The sequence below is a fragment of the Seriola dumerili genome, unplaced genomic scaffold (genome assembly GCF_002260705.1).
Source record: "Seriola dumerili isolate Sdu_G_001 unplaced genomic scaffold, Sdu_1.0 BDQW01000337.1, whole genome shotgun sequence".
Lineage (NCBI taxonomy): Eukaryota > Metazoa > Chordata > Actinopteri > Carangiformes > Carangidae > Seriola > Seriola dumerili.
The window spans coordinates 1,893,264-1,904,881 of NW_019174592.1; the positions used below are offsets into that span (position 1 = coordinate 1,893,264).

The following is an 11,618-nucleotide window of genomic DNA, read 5'->3' on the forward strand; positions in this document are numbered from 1 at the left end:
GGTGAGGTCAAGCAAAGTCTTTCACCTGAGAAAACCTCAAGATGCTTCTTGAGACATCACATCATTCGCAGTGACACTGCAATGAGATTACCTCACCCAGTAGGAGGCGTAGGTAGGGAGCGAGATAATCATCATGTTCGCAGTGGGGGCTTCACCTTAGTCATGCACTGACATGCTGGGATTATCTTTACTCTCCAGTGTTAAGAGGGTTAACAAGGCTAGAGGAGAGGTTAACACATATGACCTACACCCAGGTAAAGGCCCCTGAAGAGATGGGGAAGAAACTCGACGTTAACAAGTTCATTGACAATTATATGACCATGGAGTTTATTATATGTGTTGTAGCTGATCAGACAAGCTGACATGCCTGTAGTTTTCCTAAATCTGAACTTCACAAAGTGCTTAAAGATAGTAGGTGTCCAAATCTCACTTGTATGTAGCAGGAATGCTGTGAAAAGATGTGCTTTTAGCATTTGCAGCACAGTTAGTTGTATTAACTCAATGTGATTATGTATCATTAGACAAAGCATTAGCTTAATTGTACGTGTGCACCTGTGTTGTTCATGCCGTTCGAGCAGCATTAGCCTAACAATCAGCCAGGCGATGACGCAAGGTGTTAAACTTTGGTTGCACTGGGAGATTTAAAGTAGATGAAAGTGCTGCCTCTGAACACTAAACATCATGAACTAATTACACAAAGCAAAACGGTTAGTGCTGAGATTTGCTGCAGCAGGATTTGCTAGCAAGATGGGGATTGCTTACAATAGTATGCAATAGGTTACATATTACCACTTACTGCTAATGAATTGATTGTTTTCTGTCAATAAATTACCAGCAAGTTAAGAATAATAAATCAAATTTTGAAGCCCAGTATTTATTTTTTTTCATCAGATATCCTTGATGAGGTTTGAAAAACTCAACTGCATCCTTTGTTGAATCACTTTTTTAAAGTGTAGGATGCTTTTCTGGATCCAACACACTGCCCTCCAATTTTTTTTTATTTACTTTTTTAGGTATTTCAAATGACTTCCCGTGTTAGCTAGCAAATATTAGATTTTAAATATTTGATATTTAAAATTTGCTGTCCACATCTGTGATCCAATAGGAGTGTGAGCAGCTCCAGAAAATGTACGCTGCCCAGCAGGATGAGCGACTCCTGGAGCACACCCAGCAGCAGCATATCCTCTACCAGCAAGAGCAACAAATCCTCCACCAGCAAATCCAGGTATATGAAGCTGACAAAGAGGTGTCATGTCATAAATATGTTATTACAAGCAAAACTATGCTGACCACAGAAAGAACCATGATGTTTGTAACAGTTTATGCAGGATGGATTGGGTTGTGTTACTTGGCCTTTTAAAGCATTGTTATCATCCTTGCATTGCATCATGAAAGCTTAAGCAACTTATATGTTACTTATATTATGCATGTATTATATTGTACTATGCTGTAATCTATCAAGCACAGGTATAAGCTTCATAGAAAGTGCTATTGATTTGGTTCACCTGAGGCTTGGATATCCTCCACTGGGCCCTTATTTGTCTCCTCAGCTGAGTCCTGTCTTTAGGACACACACACTTAATATTTGCGCATGTATCAACTGCTGCAGTCAGCCTAACACAGTCATAACCACATTAACATCATGTTATATTGAAGCTTGTAGTCTAATTTAATTTTTCTGTACCTGCAGGGTCTGTCTTTAGGCCATGGAGAGAGCCAGCCTAGTCACCTAACCCACCAGCTCCAGAGGTGAACACACGCATGCACAAACACACATTACTCATCAGCTATTGAACAGTGAACAATGAACTTGATACTGTGGTGCAGCGCTATCGACTGAAGTGTTACATCATTGTCGTATCTCTCTCTTCTCCTCTCCTACTCTGTCCTGTCCTCCCTCAGGTTGCGTATCCAGCCCTCCAGCCCTCCGCCAACACATCCCAGCAACCACCTCTTCAGACAGCCCAATCAGAGCCCTCCGCCTGGCTCTGCAGGCATAATGCAAGGGCATGGTTAGTAATACCATCGCTTGAGTGCTTAAATACTTAGATTGTAACTGGTGTAGGTGTATTTAACTGCTCAGTCATACATTTGTTTTGTTTTTCATGGTTAATTGCCACTGATTACATTTTTATTTACTTACTTATGTAATTTTTTAAAGCGGCTTCAGGATTCAGAATATCTGGTTGTACAGTTTAGTGTTTTGAAAGTGTCTGACTCTTGATTACTCACTGGCTTTTGTCGTCTGTACACAAACATTGACGTCTGACAGACGTTAATTTTTTGACATTGTGTTATGAATAACAAACCAGAAGGTGTAGTTTAAGCTGAATCAATGAATATGTTTTTTTAAGTGAAAACAGGGGCAGCAGGTGAGTAAACACGTCCGTCATCAAGAACACAATAACTTGTAATTACTACGTGGAGATAAAAACGGATTTTATTGTACTGGTACCATTACTTATGTTGCCAGTTGAGACCAAGCCTAACCATGACTGAAAAGTAGTAATAGAAATTTAGTCTGTACCTCTCCAAGCCTAAATAGATAGATTGAAGACCAGCTAAACTATGGAAACTTGGAAAGAAAAATGAGCAACAGTTCATGACTCAATCTATGCTTTGAACTTTGAAGATTTTGAACTTGATCTGGTTAAATCTTCATGAAAATTTATTCTCATTACCAGAGGGAAACGTTGGCCATAGTTTTAACTCCGCTCCTCCTCTCCTCTCCTAGGAGGTCCATCACCAGTGCAGTACCAGCACGGTGCTCCAGCGCTCTACCAGGGCCAGAGTGGCAGCCCACCTCCCACAGCCCTGCCTCGAGTCACTCTACCGACAAATCAACAAGCACCATCTGCCCGCCCCACTGTCCCATTGGCACAGGCGGTACCTCAACAACAGCAGGTGACTACAAGCAGCCAATTTAAGTCAATTGTGTCTCGGCTGCTGATTACATGTGTTGTTTTAATTTATTCCCTAAAGTATTCATAAGTGATCCTCAATAATGGATATCAACGTTGACTGTTTGTCCAGGTGACCATTCAGGTGCAAGAAGTCGAGCTGGGAGGTGGGGCACAGAGACAGGGCAGCTTTCTGTCCACGCCAGGGGGACACAGGGTCCTCGGGAAGCAGCTGAGCGCAGACAACGCCGAGATGCACAGGTGACCCCACCCATCCTGTCACCACGTCCCCTGATGGCTGCCAAACCTTCCCAACAATACCACTGGACTGTTTCTGTGTCATCTCCTTCCATCTTCTTGTTTTTAATTTTGTTTTATTACTTTCCATGACCTTGCCACCCTGAATAGACACCTGCATGCTATTTGGTGTATTTCTGTGTATGATTGTATGTTTCTCACTGTTACATTTCTGCCATGTGCACATTTTTTTTCTTATAAACTGTATTTTGAAGCTTCAGACAGTAATACTGTTGCTCAGGCCAGAGATTTTATGTATAAGGGGGCAGACAATAAGGACATTATTTGTTACCAGTATTGAAAATTAACAAAATTCCTACATCGACTTTGCCTGAGATGACATCCTCAACAAATTCTCCGCCTCAGAGTAGCTGGGTGAGTGGTTGGATGTGTTTTAGAAGTACAGTATATGTAGAGGTCCCACCTGTTGGAATAGGTCATCAGTCATCCTGTGACCCCTGATATAATCATCCCATGAACAGTCCCCTGTAACCAGGACCGCCTTCACTGAGAGAACATGTAGCAATCTTCAATTACACAATAATCAAAATTTATCCTTTGGAAGTGTCCTTACCTGGACCCAACCCGAATGGTTGCTAAGCTTTGTGCAGTGACTTGATGAAGTCCTCTTGTAGATTGTTGAAAGCTCAGTGATGTACTTGCATCTTAAAGAGGACTGGGAGCTTGTTGCTGTTCGACAACAGGCAGCTAACTATCCTCTGCATTCCCTCTTCCTATCCAGTCGCAGCCTTGGCCGCTTCACATCGGGCTACGACCAGGCCCATTTCAATCCCCACCTCTTCTCTGGCGACGCAGCTGCCTCTCGGGGCGCTTCCGGGGTGGTTGGCTCTTTTAGTCCCTACCTGCAGGGAGCCTCTCTCAAAGTCCCCAGCCTGGAGGGTTACCAGAGCGGGGCGGTGGGGACTGGCAGCTATGGCACCCCCTCTACACTACAGCAGGCCCTGCTCTCCCCAACTCCTTTGGACTACCGCCCCCCACAACAGCACGTCACTCCCACCCTGCAGGGCCTCCTGTCCCCCCGCCACTCTTTAACAGGCCATGCTGATCCCAGGCTGCCCCCCCAAGACCTGGCTGCCCTGCTGAAGAGGCAGAGCCCCCGCCCATGTCCAGCACCCCCCACACCACCCAGCGGTCCACCCCAAGAGTATGGAGAGATGCTGCTTCTCCACCAGCTGAGCCAGGGTGAGAGCTTGGAGCCACCGGCGCCACAAGGTGCCTCCGGAGGCCAGCACTACCTCCACCTACTCCAGATTCGAACCCCGGAGGTCCAGCCTCAGCAGCACCCAGCCCAGGCACCTTGCTCCAGCTTACCTCACTCGGAGAGCATGGAGGAGGATGAGGTGCCGGCTGGCTACCACCACCCACACGAGGGCTTGCTGGCCAAGGCGGCAGAAGGTCATGAGCTCCTGGGGCCTCCCCGAGGAGGCACCCCACCCTACAGCTCCCCTACACACAGGCATGGCGGCTACATAAGGAGTGCTCAAGCAACTAGAGGTGAGACCTGTTAACAGGGCTGTTTCAAAACTCACTATAGAGATTTAGAGTCCAGTGTCCTGTATCCTGACCGACTGAAATATTTTTTGTTTACCATCACCTTTGTGTTGCTGGCTTGCATTAAAAGAACTCAGACATTAAGATAAGACAAAAAAATTGAATACACAGTGTGAACCTACGTTTTCTATCAGAACCTGAGCATGTGGAGTGCAGGCCCCCGGGGCAGGCCATGGAGGTGCCTGATCATAATGGTGTGGGCTATTCACGAGGTCCCCAGGGTGACGCCTATAGGTCCCGTGGACAGCTACAGCGCCACCACACCATCCAGACCTGTGATGATGCCTATGTGAGTGAAAGCCTGCTGATAATTCACTTAGACCAGATTGACCACATTCTGTTATGAGCAGCTGTAGTAAGTCTGCAGCATGAAAAAAGCTAATCAAAGTGCTTTTCAGTGTAATTTAAGTGTGATAGCATGCAAAAGCATTGGCAGAAACAATCTAACATTTGTATGGCATGTTAATATTTGTTGGGTATGAGAATCTGCTTATTCTCCAATATTGCCATTACCAGTGTAGTGTTGGAGCGAGCTCATTTAGTGGGATGATAGCTGAAGGAAGAAATAAAATGTTTGCATGACTGAATGAACCAAGAAGTCACATTCAGTTAGATGTTTTTTGGAGGCATCAATACACTATAAGCATATCCAATCATCCAAACAAAGTTCTGAGTCATCATGGCTGCTAGAAGCTGTTCATTAAATTTCATTCTAAATCTGTTATTCACTTTCTGCTCAGGACCAGGCAGAGCCCATGTCTGGGATGAGCCTTTTGGCTGGAAAGGCATTAAGCTCCGCTCGCATGTCAGACATCCTCAGCCAGACGTCACTGACAGGAAGCCAGCAGCTGCACCAGCGGGAAGAGTCAGGTCAGTAGGAGACATGAAAATATCTGAAACAATGTGTGGATTTTCTTTGTCCAGATCACTAAAAGATGCGTGCGTTTCTCATGCAGTGTGTGATGTCGAAGGGGACCTCCACGCGGCAGCCTGCTACCCCTCCTCCTGCACCAGTGACATGCTCCTCAGCTACAAGCCCCCTGACCTGCAGTACAGCATGGAGCAGGCTGGGGTCTAGCACAGGTACACACACAAACATAGCAAAGGTTTGTTAGTAAGAGATTATCTTCTTTTTATACAAGAACAACTTTGACAACTGCATATACATTAATAGCAACATGTACAGTTGCAAACTCAGACGGTTTTCTCCCCTGTGTGTGGCCTCAAGCTGTATCAGGACTGCAGGACCGCAGCCAAAACTTATCAGGCAGGCTCCTTTTGGTGCCACACCACCCTATAAATTACTTTGTAAAACTTATTTTTAATAGAGTTGAATCGCTTACTAAGTGCTTTTGACCTTGATTTTATGGTAAACTTGACATTTATTACCTGGCTTTCACTTCATCTGCCCATTTGATCTGTTTATGTCACTCCTTTGCAGATTTCTTTATGTGCCTGTAAACAGTTTTAACCCTCTGTTTCTTGTTTTGTTTTTACATCACTCAATCCCAGTGGCTTTTTGGCATCAAACCAAAACCAGCAAGAATACAACCCAAAGACTCTCAAATATTAAAGTGGCAACAAATTAATCCACTTGCTAACTGGGTGCTGATTTGTTTACAATGTATCTTTATCCATGAGATATAGGTTTTACAGAAATCTAGACCTCAGACATACAGACATATTTAACTTAAATAATGTGTCACTCTGGTTGGACAGAGGTGATGTGTTGTCCAGTTATTACCTGCAGTCAGTTTTGCTGTAGTAAAGGGAGGGATTATTTCTGCAATCTGTTATTTTTTGTTTTATCTGTTTGTTCTTCATTTTCTTTATCAGTTAGTAAATTGTTTTATTTCATCAGGTGTCAAAAATCCTCAATATTATACATCCACTGTGATTTAGTTGCATAAAACAAAACATAATGAAGTCCAAGGGGGTGAAAACTGTACAGTAGTTCACTATAATTTTTTTAACTTCTATAAAGTCAAGGGCCTCATAAGAGACAGATTAGAAAAGCGGATAGTCAAAATCAAAGCAGCAAAGGCTTAGATATCCTGAGTTGTAACTTCACATCCTGTTTGTTACAGAAACCTTCTGTTAAAAATTTGTAGTCTCAGAGTCTAAGCTGAGACAACACTGATGATATCATCAGCTTCCTTGCCTGCCGATGCCACAGAAAGCATTATACAGCTGTCCTCAGAGGCTAGTAGTACTGCTGCTGACAAGTAGACTGATCTTCAGGTGTAAAATTAGTGGAGTGCCCCCTTAAAGATCGATGACCCAGTCCAATCCAGATTTTTAAGAGTTATTTTAATACTAGTATAACATGTAAGCATGTTAGACATGCAGTGAAAATCTTTGTTGTGATATTGTGAACAAGATAAATGGACTGATATTATGGGTAATTTTTTATTGAGCCTTTGATCTAAGATGATAAGAAAAATCAAATAGTAGAAGCAAAACTATATTGTTAATAATAATATTGTTTCGTCTCTCCCTGTGTCTTTCTGTAGGAAAGTGTGTATCCTGTGTACAGCGGTCCATATCAGCCATCCTGAGTTGTGTTGACTTGAGTTGAGCAGCATCACGCCAAACCACCGTCGTTTGCCCAAACAGGGGGCACTCTACGTCCATCTGTCTGTCTCCATCTGTCCGTGGGAGGGCAGTCTGCGTGAGAGAGGGGGAGTGTGGGTGGGTGTAGACATCAGAGGGGTGGGGGGGTCACAGGTGGGGCGTCAGGGTTCAAAGGTCAAAGTGCCAGCATTTTCTGCACAGACATCCAGCATTCATTGTCGCAGTTTGTCTGCTCTTTTTCACTCCCCATCGTGGGTAGATTGGGTTTCCACTCCTCTCCTCTTTCGACTCGACCCCCTCACCTCCTCCCCTTACAAACCTAGCCCACCCCACCCCCGTCCCACACCCACCCGCTGCCCTGACCTAAACCTCCCCTTTCATCCTTCGTACTCTTAACTGTTGGCATACTTCATTATGTGCCTCATTGGCCAATGAATTGATACAGTCACACTCGCAAGACCATGGAGTCCAACATACACAGTGCTGCCACAAACCCAAAGTATTCACATTAGGTGTGATTGTGTGTGTGATTGTGTGTGTGATTGTGTGTGTGATTGTGTGTGTGTGTGTGTGTGTGTGAGTGAGAGTGTGAGAGCGAGAGAGAGCATGACTGAGAAGAAGGGGTGAGCATAGGGGAAAGGTATCCATGAGGTTCAGTCTGCTCCACCCTCTCTCCCCCCTCCTGCTGACCTGCAGCAGATCATTCCGGAGCGGGCTGAAATCTCGGCGGCGGTCACTTTTTGGCCGGGTGGCGGGTGTTTTGGGTCAGGCTCCAATTGGGCAACAAAAACGCTCTCTCCAAAGATGGAGCTCAGTGACATCGCACAGGACAAACCAGCTCTCATTGTTTTTTTTGGGTTTTTTTTTTTTGTTGTTGTTGTTGTTCTGGCATTCATTTTCTTTTTTTATTTTATTTTAAAATTAATTTTTACGGCTAATGTCCATGAAGGCATTATGGTCAATATTGTTACTCTTATTGTTATTACTGTTTTCTGTAAAAGAAGTTTTATTATAATGGATATTATTACTATTATTATTATTATTATTATTGTTATTATTAAAGGAAAAACAGTTCTGTGTTGCAAGGAAGACAACATTGTTCTTTGATTACTTAAGTAATTCTGCACTTTCGGTTCAAGCTATCCTCTCTCTCTCTCTGTCTGTTTCCACCCCTCTCCACAGTCCCTCGCTCTCTGTCATGCTGTTACCCCGCTTTTCAATTCCACTAGCCCCACCCCTTCCGACCCTAACTTTCCCCACCTTGTGTTCCCCCTTTTCTCCATCCCTCTTCCTCCTTACCCATGTCAGTGACAGTGTATTGCATTGTGGGTAGTTTTACCAGACATTTGCTCCTTTCCTTGTACAGTGATGCCATGTATAGAACGCTATTGCAATTTCTGTTTTTTTGTTACTTTTTTGTTTTTAGATGTTGTTGGGGAGGCTTTTTTATATTGGTCTTGTTTATCATTTGTATTTTTGGATGTCTTCAAAGTGTTTTTCTTTTTGTTTTATGAATCTTTGAGATTTCTAGCCAAAAGAGGACAGAGAGAAGAGAGACAGTGCTCTTTCTGTCTCGTAAAAAAAGATTGTTCTTATTTGTTTTAATATTATTATATCGAGACACTTGAATAAGAGGAGAGTAATTATTTTGTGTTGCTCTTAAAAGTATCATTTCAGTCGTTGATGTTGTTGTGACTGTCATTCTTGTTGATGTTGGGCCTGTTTTCTGTTAATGGGGTAGTTGCGGCAGGCTATACAGGGTCAGGCTTTGGGCTTTGTCTGGGTTGGTTCGGGTGCTACAGAGACTTGACACTCTAAAAAAGAGAAGAAAAAAAAGACAAAAAACGAGGGAATAACTTGTAAAATAGCTGACATATCATCCTAAACATCACAAGTGTGGAGACGGACAAACCCTCTTCTTTCTCTCTCTTACTGCCCTTACCTGTCTGCTGTGATCCGCCCACCACCTTTTATTACATCGGCTTCTGATCAGACGAAGCATTACGGACATGGCCCCCTCCTTCCAAGCTAACCTTGTTACTATGGCAACCAAGGAGGAATCTACAACTACTATTACTCAACCGCCCTCTCCCCTCTTTTGCTTTTCTTTAACTTATGTCGTTTCAGCGCTCCTTGCTTTGCCCCTCTCCTCCTCCTACTCCTCACCCCCCAAACCTCCCAAGCCTGTAAGGGATGATCGGAGGAAGCAACGTTTCATGAATGGTTAATGGATCCTGTCTTAGTTGGATACACCTGGACACACCTCCAAACCATAAAAGGGAAACATTTCCAGGAGGTGACCATAGGAAGGAATCGTTTAAATTCTTCCACGGCAGAGGAATACAAGGTTGTGGTCAGAGCAGGGCAAGGTGCGCCCACCTTAAACATGTCTACCATGGTCTGTGCACCCTTAGCCGAATGAGGCTAAAGCACAGCCAGATGGAGGCTGCAGCACACTGGGGACCACAGCAGAGGATTGAAACCCTCCCCCTGTTTCTTTTAGATTTTTTTTTTTTTTTAAGTTTTATTATTTTCTCTCTATTTATCCTCCCATATACTCTACCCCTGCATATTGAGTCTATAATTGTCCAGCAACAGACTGGTGCAAAGAATATAGCTCCACTTGTATGTGTTTATACTGGCCAGATTTCACAGTACCTGGCTGCATGGTTGACATATTGTTTGCTATATGCATCTGAGAGCTGTAGGTGCTGTCATGCAGCACCTGTGGTTTCCATTCACATCATGTCACTTCCTGTTTACCAGCATTCGCTCTTACTCAGATGTGATGTAATTAGCTTCTAAACAAGAGTGCATACAGGAGTAAACGGTGGAGTGGGACAGATTCATGAAATTAACTGGATCTGATGCATTTTCTGTTTCTTCCCAAAAGTCAGTTGATGTCTCATTGGGCAGAAGAAGCTTTTCCTCATTTCATCAAACTTTCCCCTCCAGCTCATTTGTTCCTCTTTCAGATCTTTCCTCTCGTTTTCTCTCATTGTTTACACCAAGCCAAAACAGATCTGGAAGAGAATGAATTGAGTACTTTGTAGGGTTTTTTGGGGAGGAAATGGCTGGAATGGAAGACATTGCATGACTCTTGTCCCATGACAGGATAGAAACACTAAAATTAAGACCAGAGGCTCCACTTCGTCTGATACCGTGACCAGTACCAGAACTGTTGTTTCAGATCCTTGTGAGGGGGGAAAGAGCAGAGGCACACAGGAAGGGACAGCTCGAGTGAATGGAAAGCACAGCACCAGATTCAGAGGTAATGGGGAGGAGAGAGCTGCCTCACACACATCTCCCTGATCAGACTGACCCATCTCCTCCCCTTTTTCTTTTCCTGTCTTAACTCTACCATCCCTGACTTCTATCGTTTTGCTCCACCCCGGCCTCCCTTCTCAGCAAGCCAGCTCTCTGCTCCACTCCTGTTTTAGGTTCATTCTGTTTTCTATTGGTTCATTTTGTCAATTTTTTTTTCTTTTCTTTTTTTCTTTTTTGTTTTGTTTTTATGTTCATTTCTGTTGAGTACAAAAATACTAAAGTGCAACAACAATGATTAAAAAGAATATCAACCAAACTGAGATGAATAAATAAATATATATAAATAAAGAAATAATTTAAAAAGGTCATGACTTGTATGTCTTTGTGATGCCAGCTACATGCCTGATACAGAAATGAAAGCTTTTGTATTACTGTTGACTGTGATGCCACAACCGGCTTCCAGACTAGTTGTGATGATTTAAATCTGACAGTCCAACCGATACTGGACTTTTGGGGGCGGTACTGATATTAATATGTGAAAATACTAACAAATGTTTGTTTTTGTTTTTTTGTTTGTTTATTTTACATAATCTTGTAAAGATTCCTGAAATTTGTTTATTTTAAAAAGTTGTGATGGAGACACAAGCTGATATTTTTACAGTGGCGAAATCTTGTCTGTGCAGTTTGTAAAGCCCCTTTTACACAGGTCAAAAGACCCGCTGGCATCGAGTTTATGTCATCAATGGAAAAGGGTACAATCATCATTCACCTGGGTCAACTGACTATGCAGTAGCTCCGGCTCCAATTGGCAGCTCTTGCACAACACGGTGCTGTTGAACCAGAAACACTCTTGCTGCACTGCACTCGGGGATGAAAAGAGTGAGCGCAGCACAATCACCAATTAAAGCGTCTCACACGAACGCTCTGACACTTACAGGAGCATCAAGTCCAGGATGAGACGTGACGGGTCCATTTCACCAGTTTGCATGGCAGCTAACAGCTCACTCT

General features: G+C 43.6%; 1 protein-coding gene across 3 annotated transcripts in view; it reads left to right on the forward strand.

Annotated features, from left to right (window-relative positions):
* sik3 (SIK family kinase 3) overlaps positions 1-7,435 on the forward strand; it is a 29,377-nt gene extending 21,942 nt beyond the window's left edge. For all 3 annotated transcript variants that reach the window (XM_022760461.1, XM_022760462.1, XM_022760463.1), the window contains 10 exons: positions 1,106-1,225; positions 1,691-1,749; positions 1,903-2,012; positions 2,735-2,904; positions 3,034-3,161; positions 3,940-4,712; positions 4,904-5,058; positions 5,510-5,639; positions 5,726-5,852; positions 7,283-7,435. In XM_022760461.1, coding sequence (XP_022616182.1) covers positions 1,106-1,225; positions 1,691-1,749; positions 1,903-2,012; positions 2,735-2,904; positions 3,034-3,161; positions 3,940-4,712; positions 4,904-5,058; positions 5,510-5,639; positions 5,726-5,847 — 1,767 coding nt within the window. In that variant the 3' untranslated portion in view covers positions 5,848-5,852; positions 7,283-7,435. The remainder of the gene's footprint in view (positions 1-1,105; positions 1,226-1,690; positions 1,750-1,902; positions 2,013-2,734; positions 2,905-3,033; positions 3,162-3,939; positions 4,713-4,903; positions 5,059-5,509; positions 5,640-5,725; positions 5,853-7,282) is intronic.
* Positions 7,436-11,618: the final 4,183 nt, after the last annotated feature.